General features: G+C 39.1%; 1 protein-coding gene across 1 annotated transcript in view; it reads left to right on the top strand.

Moving 5' to 3' along the window:
- The window catches only part of LOC143027217 (uncharacterized), a 70709-nt gene that overhangs the window by 6063 nt on the left and 49359 nt on the right, over positions 1-15287 (top strand). The window contains exons 2-4 of the mRNA XM_076188402.1: positions 1895-2133; positions 3184-3381; positions 6749-7163. Of these exons, the coding sequence (XP_076044517.1) occupies positions 1895-2133; positions 3184-3381; positions 6749-7163 (852 nt within the window). The remainder of the gene's footprint in view (positions 1-1894; positions 2134-3183; positions 3382-6748; positions 7164-15287) is intronic.

The raw sequence follows: 15287 nt of genomic DNA, 5'->3' as shown, positions 1-15287 counted from the left end.
TTGTACATTTTGGAAGCCTCAGATCTAAAGATGTCTATCTCCATCTTTCCATCTCCATTAGGAACCCACAAAGGGCTGCTCTTGGGGCATCATTTTGATAATTCCCTCGGACTTGTAGCAAAACCTTGTTCTAAGAATGCTATGCTGTGTTTACTTACATTTGGTCTGCCATATCATTAATAGAATATGTTCCTTGAAAGTGTTGCATCCTCCTAGATATGGAGTTTATGTATGGTGCATTTTTATGGTAATGATCACTAAACCTTCTGTGGAGAGCAGTGATAGATTTTAGTTCAGTCAATCAAAGAACACAGTTTGTTTTCTATTTTCATGAAGTCATGGGTTATTAAAGAAAAAGAAAGAAAAAAAAAACACCAGAAAGAACAGTCATGATAGTGCGTATATACACCAAGGGCTTTTTTTTCCCTTACAAGGGAGGTAGCCAAAGTCAAAGGCATAAATCTACTCCCACCCATTTCATCCCCATGTACTCCATTCCCATTTACCAACCCTCCCTCCTTCTTTTCTTGGCTCCTGGATGATGGGTCATCCATCTTGCTCACTGCCATGGGTCAATAGCAATCCAACAAGACAGCATTGCTTCTGACCCAGGGCAGTGGGCAAGATGTAGAGATGACCCATCATCCAGGAGGAGCCAAGAAAAGAGGGAGGGAGGGGTGGTAAATGGGAGTGGAATATATGGGGTAGTAATAGGCATAAACAAACCATTTAGTAAAGTTTACTAGACACTATCAAGAAAGATTTAGAGACACGTGTACAATAGTGACAAAAATTGGTTGATAAACTTCATAGCTTGTGGAGAGTAACCTAAACCAACAAAATGTCTTGGACTAAGGAGCAGTACTCACTTCAGTAGTTATAGCTTAACATCAGATCCAGAACATAACACCAAAATGCTTACATATATAGATGATCTGACAAAAATAACTCTGCTCAACAATTAGAAAACAGCTGCTAAGACTTTCAAGTTCACTTAGACCAGTGGTTCCCAAACTATGGGTCGCGACCCAAAGTTGGGTCATGAGATCAATTTTGATGGGTCGCAGGGACACGGAAAATTCTCATGTTTTCAAAATATTTAAAAAACTTGACTTATTATTTTTTTCTTTTAACTGCACATTACTTATGTAATGTCTGTTCATGGATTATGTTAATTTAGTTTTGTTAAAGAAAAGCTGTACACATTATTTTTTTCCCAAAGTAAAGGGTATATATCACCGTCCATTTTGTTTCTCTTTACTTTATTCTGGGTCACGAAGGATTGAAGTGTTCCAAATAGGGTCGCTTACGAAAAAAGTTTGAGAACCACTGACTTAGACAATTTAGAATAATGACTTAGAAATAATGGAATGAAGGCCTCCCCTCAGAAATTATCAATAACATCACTCACTCTAGACAACCATGAATGAAAGAAACGCCTTTGGACACCACCACCAGAAAGTCCTTTATTCACAGGCTTTTAAGTCCTATATGTTCAGTTTTAATAATTTATTTAATTATTTATTTTATTACTATTATTTTTTCTTTGTAAGGCATCTTGTCAAATGCTTTCTCCAGATCCAAGTAAGCATAGTCTACCTAACCATCTCTTGCAGGAAATCAATTGCTCTTGAATAAAACTTAGCAGATTGAATTGTGTGCTGGATATTCTGCATTTAATGTAAAGGGACCTGCACCTGTTTCTGTGTTGTTGGCTAGCAGAAGCTGTGGGAGGGCTGGCACCAGTGTACTGTCCTCCTTAGATGAAAGAATTGTGAGCATGGGCTGCAATCAAGTAGGAGAATTGTGAGAGTGAGTAAACATTGGGCTCATTCCAGAGACACAGCTCTACCTTACCTTTCATTCCAACATAAGAGCATTTTGTATTTTTCAGTGGTGCTACAGCCAAGTTCATCAACAGTCATCACACCTGCACATCAAGTACAGAATGTGGCAGCAGATGTACATATATGTGGATCTTGTTCTCTTCAATTTACGGATATCAAAGTCTTCATGGACCACAAGACTCAAGGATGTCAGAACACAACTGCCAGTCCCCTTGTACCCCAGCAACAAGCTCCACCTCCCACTCAACCACACCCATGTATTACAACTGCTGGACCCACACATGTGGTAATATGATTTAACCAACAATCATTAAGTTATTTTCATATTATTGAAAACCAGAAAGTTAATTTGGTACAATGATTGCACAGATGGTTTCATTACTTGTGAATATTCTTAATATTTTCAAGTAAGGAAATTTTACACCCATGTGACAGTTTTTATTCAGTGTACTTTTTACAGAAATTAGGCTCTTGAGGCTCCAGTGCTTGGTACCAGCTTGTGGTAGCCCTGCAGGATGGAACATTAGAGAGAATCATCTGCCTTTCACCCATATTCAAAACCTGTCATTACCCTTGCCCCCATCTGGAGGTCCTCATATGGGTTACTGACTACATAAGTTTTATGTAGTCAGTGTTTTATGAATTTGAGTGACATCTCCAAGGTCCAATCATTCGTATTTGTTTTCTTATTATGATTGGAGACTAATCTCTACTTAAAAAAAGAATGTTGACCACTTTTAACTTTTATTGTCCCACTTTACTGCCTCTGTAATTTCACCTCTTAAGTGCAATTTTGTCCCCAAGAATAAAAGTGCTGGTTATTGCCAATGAAATGTTAATACCACCAGATGCAGTCAATCAAAAGATAACTCGATTAATTTCAGCTCCCCCCTCTTTCACATAAGTAGAGCTGACTGCTCTCCTTCTCCTCCTCCTCAGTTACCCCCCTCCTCTCTTCTTTTTCTCCCTCCCCCTCCCCTCTTCTTCTTCCTCTCTCTCCCTCTCCCCTCCTTTCATCTCCTCTCCTCCCTCCCTCCCTCCTACTCTTCCTATTCCACCCTTTCCCTCTCCCCCTCCCTTTTCTTTTTCTACTCTCCTCCTTTTCCCCTTCCCCTCTTCCTCCTACCCCTCCCCCTCCTACCCCTCCCCCTCCTACCCCTCCCCCTCCTACCCCTCCCCCTCCTACCCCTCTTCCTCCTACCCCTCCCCCTCCTACCCCTCCCCCTCCTACCCCTCCCCCTTCCCCCTTCTCTTCCTTTTCCTCATTTTTAGCTTGTGCCTAACCTGTAAAAGCAGACCTGAATGGACAAAAAGGTGATGAAAAAGCTTTTTCCAGGTAGGGATGCCAGTAGGAGTTCCTCATGTGATTCTTCAGCCTGTACCTGGGCCCCCTGGTCCACAGATGTATCGCCTTGTTCTGGAAACCAACATGACACCTCCTCTTCAAAGTTCTCTTCCATCTCAAGTTCCCATTCATCAGCAAGCAATAAGCACTGTTGCAAGTGCAAGGGGGCCTCATCAAACTTCACAGCCTGTGAGTAGTGCTTGGTATTTTTTATAAAATCTTTGATTTAAAAATTTAAACAGTTATATGTAAAATGTTTTGGTACATATAATTTCACACCAAACATCTCATGTCACACTGCCCCTTTATAGACATACCTAGACATACATATACCAAAGGCTTTTTCCCCCTTACACAGGGGGTAGCCAAAAAGAAAAAGGCATAGAAACCACTCTCACCCATTCCATTCTATACATACTCTACTCCCCTCCACCCTCCTCCCTCCCTCTTATCTTGGCACCTCCTGGATGACGGATCATCCCTGCATCCTGTCCACTGCCCTGAGTCAGAAGCAGTGTCACAAGACACAGCACATCCACAGCAAGGCTGCTTCATAAATTCGGTGACCCCCCCTCTCCGTCCCCTCATGAAGAAAAGGAGAAGACAGGGAGAAATCCCTTCGGGCTGCGTCAAATTTGTTCTCATACATACCTCCTCACCCCCCATCCCCTACCCACTCCCCCTCATGCATCATAGCATCATCCATACACAACCATTCTCCATTCACCCCTATCTTCTGTCATCTCCCATCCTTCCTCAACAGACATACCTCTCTTTTGTAATGCCCCTTTCACCCCATTCATCCATCTCATCCTTGGACGCCCCCTCATATTCACTTCTTCCACCTCTGCCTTCCACACCTCTTTCTTCACTCATCCTTTCCATATGTCCAAACCATCCTAATACTCTTTCATCAACCCTATCTCACAGTTCCCTTTCCACCCCTGTTCTCCTCCTCACCTCCTCATTTCTCACTCTATCTAGCCTAGTAACCCCTATCATACTTCTCAGACATTTCATCTCAAACACATTCAAACTCATTCTCTTTTCTTCTCTCATGTTCCATGTTTCTGCCCTATACAGTGCTGTTGGCACAATCACTCCTTCATATAATTTCCTCTTAGCATCCATTCCCAGAAGTCTATTTCTCATTACACTTTTCAATCCACCAAGGCATTCACTCACTTCTCTCAATCTACATTCTACCTCCACCCTCACTCCTCCCTTTCCTGCCACATTCGCACCCAAGTATCTAAAACTACCCACTTCCTCCAGTTTCTCACCCTTAATGCTCACTTCCAGTCTACTGTCACTCTCTCCCCTTGTGCATCTCATCACCTTACTTTTGCCCACATCTATCTTCAGCTTCCTTCTTTCACACACCTTCTCAAACTCTGTCACTAACTTCCTCAATCCCTCCTCTGATCCTGCTACAAGCACAGTGTCATCAGCAAAAAACAACTGGCTTATTTCCTACTTTTCTCCATTTTCTTTAACCATCTCCAACCCCTGACCCACTACCTTTGCATTCACCTCTCGCACCACCCCATCCATGTATAGATTGAACAGCCAGGGCGACATAACACATCCCTGACGAAGTCCCACCTTTACCTCAAACCATTCACTCTCCATTTCTAATCCTAACACAAGCTCTACTACATACATATACCAAGGCTTTTTCCCCCTTACAAGGGAGGTAGCCAAAAAGGAAAAGGCATAAAATCATTCCCACCCATTCCATCCCTGAATAGACACCACACTCCTCCACCCTCCCTCTTATCTTAGCACCTCCCGGATGACGGGTCATCCCTACACCTTGTCCACTGCCCTGGGTCAGAAGCAGTGTCGCAAGACACAGCACATCCACAGCAAGGCCGCTTCATTAAATCAGCGACCCCCCCTCTCCGTCCCCCCTTGCATAAAAGGAGAAGACGGGGAGAAATCCCTTCGGGCTGCGTCAAATTTTGCTCACACATACTTCCTCACCCCCATCCCCCCACCCATTCCACCTCATGTATCACAACATCATCCATATACAACCATTCTCCATTCACCCCTGTCTTCTGTCCTCTCCCGTCCTTCCTCAACAAACATTCCCCTCTTCCCCAAAGCCCCCTTCACCCCATCCATCCACCTCATCCTAGGACGTCCCCTCATGTTCATTTCCTCCACATCTGCCTTCCACACCTCTTTTACTAGTCTTTCTTCACTCATTCTTTCCATGTGTCCAAACCATCCTAATACTCTTTCATCAACCCTATCTCCCAACTCCCTTTCCACCCCCGTTCTCCTCCTCACCTCCTCATTTCTCACTCTATCTAGCTTAGTAATCCCCATCATACTTCCCAGACACCTCATCTCAAACACATTCAAACTCCTTCTCTCTTGACTGCTCTTAACAGCTTTCCTCCTATTCCATATACCTGCAGTACCTCCCACAGTGCCTTCCTGTCTACCCTGTTGTAAGCCTTTTCCAGATCCCCTGCCTGTCGTAAAACCACACTGTTCCTCACCAGTTACTCCCTCTGTTCCTCTCCTAATCCTCTCAATCAAGACCCTCCCATAAGCCTTCCCAACTACACTTAACAAGCTGATCCCTCTGAAACTACTACACTCACACTTGTCCCCCTTTCCCTTGTAAAGCAGAACTATACAGGCACTCCTCCAGTCCTCTTAAACAAACATCAAATAACCTCACCAGCCAGTCCACCATAACTGTATCTCCTTTTTTCAGACATTCTGCATGGCATCCATCCAACCCAGGTGCCTTCCCTGCTCTCATCATCTTAACAGCTGCTTTCACTTCATCTTTCCCTATTTCTCCTCCATTTTCCTCACTCATCACAGTCATTTTCTTAGCGCTTCCCACTGCAACTACCTTTCCCTCCCTATCCTCCTTCACATTTAGCAACTCCCTAAAATACTCTGCCCACCTTCCTCTCACTGCCTTCTCTTCCATGATCATCTCTCCATCTGCACCTTTGACTTTTTCTTCACATTTTCTCATTCTCATTTCTTCTCATTTTCTTTTCATACCTAGACATCAACATGATATTTCATACTTGAGTCATTTATGAGCCAATACAGTGGCTGTTGCTAATTCCTTGGGTGCTGTGGTTGTCCAGCAAAAGAGATCTGGAGCAATATATTAATTGATTGTTTTTATATACATACATACGAACACTACTCCAAAACAAATTTCAAACCCACACTTCCAGAAAATAGGAAAATCATAAAAGAAATGCACAAAATCAAATTAGACACAGTTGTCTCCCCTCCCCTCACCAATAAATATGTAGAAAAGGCAATAGAAAAAGAGAAAAATTTTCATGCAGAAGACCTAAAACACCGTAGCCAAGAGCTATTAAGGCCCACCTAATATCATCAGCCACTCTTGACTACAAAAGAAAATTTTTATTATTAATGAAATGAGCTCAAATAATCTATCTATATACCAAAGGATTCTTCCCCCTTATAAAAAAAGTAGCTAGCCAAGGCTACCCGCCCATCCCACTCCTATCCATCACTTTTTGATTTATTTATTTATTTTTCCCAGGTGATTACATATGGCCCAACTCATAATCTGCAACAGCATCCACAACAGCAACTACAACAACAGCAGCAGCAGCAACAACAACAACAACAGCAACAATTGGTGGTGCAAGATGGTGAAGGTAATCAAGTTATCCCTGTCATATCAGGAAACCTTAACAGGAGTACTGGGATAAATAGTTCTACAATTTTACCTCTTGGACGAAGTTGGGATACATCAAATGCTATTGAGGCATCAAGTAATGAGTGCATGGAAGGTGAAAATAGGCAAGGTAATGATGCTGTTTCACAAGGAGTTGCAGTAGTTGGAGAATCAAATAATGGAGGAATGTCGTCAAACATGCATACTGAGGAAGAAGATGTTGCAACGTTTCTTGCCACTCAGTTTGCAAGTCAGGCAGCACCAAGTCATAATACACGTAAGTTCAGTATTTGATTAACATTGATGATAGTTTCTGTGTAACTAGAGAAAAATCATATGTAAATATTGTTCATTTTAGGGAACGGTGACAGGTACCAGCAACATCATAAAGAATTATCTCTGTTGCCCACATATCAGTCAATCAGTTGTTGCCTCGAGTTTCACTAAGTGGAAAACCTGCAGCCACGTAAAGGATGACAATTAGTCCTTGGAATATTTCACAGATCTCTCTGGGAAGAAACATTGGACTGCTGTCTATGTTATATCAATGTGGGACTCTTTCTGTGTCACCAGGTGAGAGTGGTAGGAAGAGTAGAGCAGTCACTGGTGGTCAAGTCCTCATGTGTGAAAAAATGTAATAAATACAGTTGTAGTTTATAGGGAAAGATCCTGGGCCCAGTACAGAGGCTTAGTGTCAGCCCCTCAGGGCTGCATCTCCTGATGGAGGTGAGGGGGTTGATGGGTTTTGAAGTTGGGTAGCTTTTCTGTCCATCTTGTAGGACCACTACATACAGGTATCCATCATTGTTCCCCTGCCCATCTACAAAAAAACTGTCAACACACTAACCTCCATCTGGAAGTGTAGGCCTGAAAGGTTGACACTTTGCCTTTGGACAGAGCTCTTCCTATCAACTTCCATTGTATTTTCTCCACCTTTTCAGACAAGTAAATCTGGTTGTTTGTAATTCTTTCCATTCTTCAACTACAATGAGAAATGGATGGAAAATGGGAATATACATAAGTGTCAGAACAAACATTACCTTTAGTGAGTAAACAAAAGTCACAAGTTCCATGATTCTACAAGTAGATAAATACAGTTAGGTAAACATGCACACACACACACACACAAAATAATATAAAGAAAATAGAAAGAATCCAGAGAGCAGCCACAAAAATGGTTCCTGCACTCTCAAACTTGTCATATGAGGAGAGATTGGCTAATTTGGAGTCACTGACTGCAGCAAAGAAGAGAGAGAGGCGACCTACTGACCATCTATAGAATCATGAAAGGCACAGAAATACTCGATAGAGAGGACTTGTTAAATTGGGACAAAAGAAACACATGAGGACATGGAAAGAAACTCGAAAAACATAGTTATAGAAGAGATATGAAGAAGAACAGTTTTCCACATAGAGTGGTGGACACTTGGAACATATTGGACGAAAAAATAGTGTGTGCAAAAACCATTCATGAATTTAAGAGCAAACTAGACACAGTGAGATACAAAGGCGGGACACCACGATCGTAGTTCCCCTTCCTGTAAAACACAACTAGGTAAGTGGAAAAAAGTTCAGGAGGATAACAAAATTGAATTTAGAGATATGGTGAAACAACAGATGAAGGAACACACTAAGGACACAGTTATTAACCACTTCACTCCGGGCCAAAATCTCACGGGCAGCATTAGCTGCCAGACATATGATGTTGCGTCATAATACTCGCATCGTAAAAAATAGTCACCGCTTATATCGATCGTTTTCTCTTTCACTCGTGAATTTTGATAACCATAGAAAATGTGATGAAGCTAGTTTAGAGAGTATGTCAGTTATGCAGGGACAACTACAATAAATATAATCAAGACGCCGATATGGCAGCCTCGCGTATCCACTTGCTCCTCATGCCGCCTACCTAGGCGGCACTGTATGGAAGAGGTTAAAGTGATGAGAGAGAAGGAGAATATAGTAAGAGACTTAGCAGATAAAAAGAAATGTATAATTTTATTAGGAATGGAAGAGAAGCATATTCCAAATAGGACTACAGGAGTAAGGGATGAGAAGGAAAAGTAAACAAGGTATTAGAAATATTTCAAGAAGATGAACAAGAAATAGAGAAAGAAATTAAAAAAATATATAGGCTAGGGAAATACAGTATAGACAAGACCAGACCAATTAAGGTTAAATTCAGGTCACAAATGATAGCAGAGAATGTCTTATCAAAAACAGGGAAACTAGCAAAAAGTGATCAGTATAAACAGGTATGGATAAAAAGAGAGATGAATAAAGAGGAAAGAGAGGAAGAGAAAACAAAAAGGATTGAAGCTAAGGAAAAAAACGAGAATAGAACAGAGAGAAAGAGAAATTCTATTGGAGAGTAGTGGATATGAAAGTGAGGAAATGGTTCATAGTAGAGAAAAAACAGAAGGGAAAGAGAAAACAGGATGGAGGTAACAGAAAATTAAAAGTGTCTTTGACAAACATAGATGGCTTAATAACAGGCTTGAATGAACCTGAATGATTACCTGAAGGAAGAAGAACCTGACATAATGGGAATTGTGGAGACAAAGTTGAAAGGTCCAAAACACCCAACAGTGTAGGACATAGTGTATATAATTACTGGATTAGAAACAGAGAAGTAAAACAAGGTGGTGGAGTTATGTTCCTGACTAAGAAGGATATAAATGTGAGGAATGTTACATATGGAAAGAATAGAGTGGAGATGATTATGATGGAAATAGAGGACAGGGACAAGAAGAGCAGGAAGTTTGTGGTAAATTGTGTGCCTCCTAAAATGGCTTTGTGGGAAGAGAGAGAATACAAAAATATGTTAGAAGACACAAGGATAACATTAAATAAGATAATGGAAGATGGAGGAAGAATAGTTATAATGGGTGACTTTAATTGTAAAGAAATCTGGTGGGAAAAGATGACAGTAAAGGGTGGAGATGACCAATAGGGAAACATACTACTTGATATGATTATAGAACATACAATGACACAATGGATACAAGAGAATACTAGGTATAGAAATGAGGAAGAACCATTGAGACTGGACCTAATAATCACATACCTGAAATAGTGGACAAGATTGAATGTAAGACACCAGTGACCACATATTGGTTGTGCTGGAACTAAATGAGGAAAAATACATGGGAAAAAATGAACAATATAGAAAAGGAAGATTGATGTATGGAAAAGCAAATTTTGATGAAATAAGAGAATTTCAAAAAGCAGACTGGGAAAGGATACACAAGGAGGAAACAACAGTAGAAGAGAAATGGAATATATATATTTTTTTTTATAAAGGAGTGGAAAAGTATGTCCCAAGACAAAAACAAGAAAAAGGATATGTAAAGTGTTGGTACAACAAAAGATGTAGGGAGTTAAAAGACAAAAGGGATAAAGCTTGGATAAAATGAAAAAAAGACAAAATATCTGAAAAATGGAAAATATATACTAGTTATAGAAATCAATGTGTATATGTGTGCAGAGAAGAAAAGAGAAAATACAAAAAAGATGTCATAGAAAAATGTAAAGATCAACCAAAACTATTTTACAAATATGTAAACAACAAACTGAAAAACAAACAAGAATTAGAAAAACTACGACAAGGAGCTGAATACACAGGAAATAGAAATGGCAGTAATTATGAACAAGCGTTTGAAATCGGTGTTTACGAGTGAGAACATACAGCTTAGAGATATCAACTGTGAGGAAAATGCCCCCCCATGAAAGAGATAGAAGTAACAAGGAATGAAATAATGAATCACTTGAGTAATCTTGATGTCAGAAAATTGCATGGACCAGATGAAATGGCAAACTGGATTTTGAGAGAATGCAGGAATGAACTAACAGACAAAATACATAGTCTAATAAGCAGTTCATTGAAAGAAGGAAAATTCCAGAAGATTGGAAAAGAGCAAATATAATACCAATATATAAAGGGGGAACAAGGAAGACCCCAACTATAGACCGGTCTCTCTTACAAGTACGATAGTTAAAATTTGTGAAAGGATTATCAAAATTAGATGAGGAAGGCATTTGAAAAAAAAATTATAATAAAAATGTAATAAATCCAAGGCAATTTAGATTTAGACATGGACAATCATGCATCACAAACTTAATGTGTTTTTATTCAAGGTTAATAGATGTAATACAAGAAAGAGATGGATGGGCTGATTGTGCATTTCTAGACCTGAAAAAAGCTTTTGATAAGGTGCCACATAAGAAACTGCTAAATAAACTAGAAACTGCAGGAGAAATACAGGGCAAACTGCTAAAGTGGATGGAAGACTTCTTGCAAGAAAGAAAAATGAGAGTAGTGATAAGAGACATACATACATACTTACATACATATACCAAAGGTTTTTTCCCCCTTACATGGGGGGTAGCCAAAAAGAAAAAGGCATAGAAACCACTCCCACCCATTCCATTTCCTATATATTCCACTCCCCTCCACCCTTCTCCCTCCCTCTTATCTTGGCACCTCCTGGATGACAGGTCATCCCTGCATCCTGTCCACTGCCCTGAGTCAGAAGCAGTGTCGCAAGACACAGCACATCCACAGCAAGGCTGCTTCATAAATTCGGCAACCCCCCTCTCCGTCCCCTCATGCAGAAAAGGAGAAGACGGGGAGAAATCTAAATGGGATGAGTGATGAGTGGAGTTCCACAAGGAACAGTTCTGGCCCCAATAATGTTTGCTATATATATTAATGATATGGACGAAGGAATTGAAAGTTATATGAGCTTCTTTGCAGACGATGCAAAATTATTGAAAAAAGTGAACACTGTTGAAGATTGTGAGTCGCTTCAGAGTGACCTCAATAAAGTATGGGAATGGAGTAGGAAGTGGTAGATGGAATTCAATATTAAGAAGTGTAGTATAATGGAATTTGGAAGAAGCAAAAAAGAGTAGTGGGATCATATAAATTGGGAGAGGAAGAAATCAGAAAAGTAAAAAATGAGAAGGACATGGGAGTCATTATTATGAATAATATGTCCCCTGAGAAACATATAAACAAAATTTTTGGAGAAATTTATAATTTAATAAGAACACTCAAAGTGGTATTTATATACCTGGATGAAGAAATGGTGAAGAAAATACTAGTCACTTTGATAAGACCAAGATTGGAGTATGCAACAATGACATGGTCACCAAGTACAAAAAAATGTATAACAAAACTTGAAAGAATACAAAAGGCAATTACGAAATTGGCACCAACACTCTCAGAACTATCATATGAAGAGAGACTATCAAAACTTGAGCTACAGACATTAGAGCAAAGAAGAGAGAGGAAATTTGATAACTATTTATAGAATCATGAAAGGCATAGAAACTATTGATAGAGTCGATCTAATAAAATGGGACAGTAGAGATACAAGAGGACATGGAAAGAAAATCAAGAAAGACAGTTATAGAAGACACCTGAAAAAGAACAGCTTTCCCCACAGGATGATAGATGTTTGAAACAAGTTAGATGAAAATGTGGTGTGTGCAAAAACGATACACAAATTTAAAAACAGTTTACATAAAACGAGATATGAAGACGGGACACAACGAGCATAGCTCCCCTTCCCGTAAAATACAACTAGGTAAATACACACACACAGGTATGTGAATGGCAAACTAAACGATAAACAAGAAATAGTGAAATTGTGTCATTGGAATGATGAATATGTAGAAGATGTAGAAATGGTTGAAATTATGAACAAACATTTTAAATCTGTATTCACAATTGAAAGTACACAAATTTGGGAGGAAATACAGAGAAAGGTACCCCCCAATGAAAGAAATAACTGTGACACAGAAGGAAATTAAAGACCAAATAAAAAACCTTGATGTCAGAAAATCACATGGTCTAGATGGAATTGCAAACTGGATATTAAAAGAATGCATAGATGAGCCAATGGACAAAATATCCAAGATATTTGTTTACTCACTCAAAGAAGAAAAGGTACCACAGGATTGGAAAAATGCAAATATTGTACCAATATTTAAAGGAGGGGACAAGCACAGTAGCAAAAATATGTGAAAAAGTTATCAAAAATAGATGGATTAGATATCTGGAAGAAAAAAATATACTGAATCCAACACAATTTGTACATAGATAAGGATGATCATGTGCCACTAACTTGATTTGCTTGTACTCGATACTAATAGTAATAGTACAAGGAACCAATGGATGGACATATTGTGCTTTTCTAGATCTACCAAAGGATTTGATAAAATACCACACAAAAAGCTATTAAGAAAAATGGAATCAATATGTGGTATTCAAGGAAAATTATTGGAATGGATGGAAAATTTCTTGATTGGGAGAAAAATGAGGGTAGTACTTAGAGACAAATACATGACCTGGGAAGTAATGATAAGTAGAGTCCCACAAGGTTCAGTATTGGCTCTGATTATGTTTCCCATATATATAACATGGATGAAGGTGTGGAATGTTATATGAACATCCTTGCAGATGATGCAAAAATATTAACCACTTCACTATGGGCCAAAATCTTGCGGGCAGCATTAGCTGCCAGACGTACGATGTTTCGTCATAATACTCGCATCATAAAAAATAGTCACCGCTTATATCGATCGTTCTCTCTTTCACCCATGAATTTTGATAACCATAGAAAATGTGATGAAGACAGTTTAGAGAGTATGTCAAAACGCGTGGGGCAACTACAATAAATATAATCAAGACGCCGATATGGCAGCCTCGCGTATCCACTTGCTCATCATGCCGCCTACGTAGGCGGCACCGTATGGAAGGGGTTAAAGAAAGTAAGTACAGAGGAAGATTGTAAATCACTACAGAAAGACTTAAAGTCTTGAATGGAGTTGAAAGTGGGAAGTGAACTTTAACATCAGGAAATATAGAATAATGAAGTTTGGAAAAAGTAAAAATAGAATATCAAGGAAATACAAAATTGAGCTTGGAAAGGGAACTAGGAGTAATTATCAGCAAAGACATGTCACTAGACAAGCATATCAACAAAATAGTTGGGGAAACCTTCAATTTACTAAGGTCAATGAAAGTGGCTTTTGACTATTTGGATGAGGAAATGGTAAAGAAAATATTAATTACACTGATAAGACCAAGATTGGGATATGCTGCGACACTATAGACACCCAGTACTAAAAAGAATATAAAGAAATTAGAAAGAATACAAAGAGCAACAACAAAGATGGCACCAACACTCTCCAAATTGACATACGAACAAAGATTGTCCAAACTGAAGCTACCAACCCTGGAACAAAGAAGGGAAAGAGGAGATCTACTGACTATCTACAGAATTATGAAAGGAATGGAAGTCCTAGATAGAAATGATTTATTAAGGTGGGACAAGAGAAAAACAAGAGGACATGAAAAGAAACTCAAAAAGGATAGTTATTGAAGAGATCTGAAAATGAATAGCTTCTCACACAGAGTGGTGGATATCTGGAATAAATTGTGTGTGCAGATACTATTCAAGAATTTAAAAACAAACTTGATGCTGAAAGATACAAAGATGGGTCACTTTGAGCATAGCTTCCTTCCCATATAATACAACTAGGTAAGTACAAGCATGGACCACCGTCTGGAATGGACGTCTAGAACGAGCTCTGGGGTACAGCGCTTTTTCACTAAGTTGGTGGAAATGACTAGTTGGTATTGCACAGGAAGCTTTGTTTACTGTATCAAGGGACCAAAATGATATAATAGAGTAATTTCACTTACTGGTTTAAATCTAAAGTGGAGGAAGATGAAGAAGATAGACAAAAATGTAGTGAACCAACAAAGAGAAGACTGGATGTAAGTACAGTAGGTTGAATCACTGTTAGGTGTCATCCCAAAAAAGAGTTGCAACATGGAAATGCCAATGACGAATTGAAGGTATGAAAATGCTTTTATAGGGTTTGCAAAGGAAAATGGTATTCTAGGTAGAAGTATAGAGTTGGAAAGAGAAACAAGGTATAAAAAATTCTAAGAAATCAGGAGATGACAGAACTAATAAATGAAATTATAGATCTGAAAGCTGAATACAGGGTAATGTATAAAGAAGTCATTGAGCTGAAAAAAAAAAGAAATATTGAAATAGATTGAAATAAACAGGGAGCTTGATGATCTAAAAAAGGAATTAAACATAGTCTAAAGTGAGAACAAAAGAATGGAAAAAGAAGATACAAACAAAACTGAGGCTTTGAAAAAAGTAGTAAAAGAACAAATACAAGCAGTGACTGAGAAAGTTGCAGAAACCATAAAAGAGATAGATCTCCAAGAAATAAAAAATCAGTGGAAAGTGGAACAAGAAAACCAAAAAATAACTTTAAAGAAATTGTACAAGTGGAAGAAAATGTGAAAGAAACAGTCATTAAAGTAATTAAAGAGAGAGAAAATTGGGTCAGAGACACAGTTGATAAAAAA

The sequence above is a fragment of the Oratosquilla oratoria genome, chromosome 7 (genome assembly GCF_046742065.1).
Source record: "Oratosquilla oratoria isolate Oo_2021 chromosome 7, ASM4674206v1, whole genome shotgun sequence".
In the NCBI taxonomy this organism is placed as follows: domain Eukaryota; kingdom Metazoa; phylum Arthropoda; class Malacostraca; order Stomatopoda; family Squillidae; genus Oratosquilla; species Oratosquilla oratoria.
The sequence above is the reverse complement of the archived record's forward strand: the minus strand, read 5'-3'. Positions and strand labels throughout refer to the sequence as shown.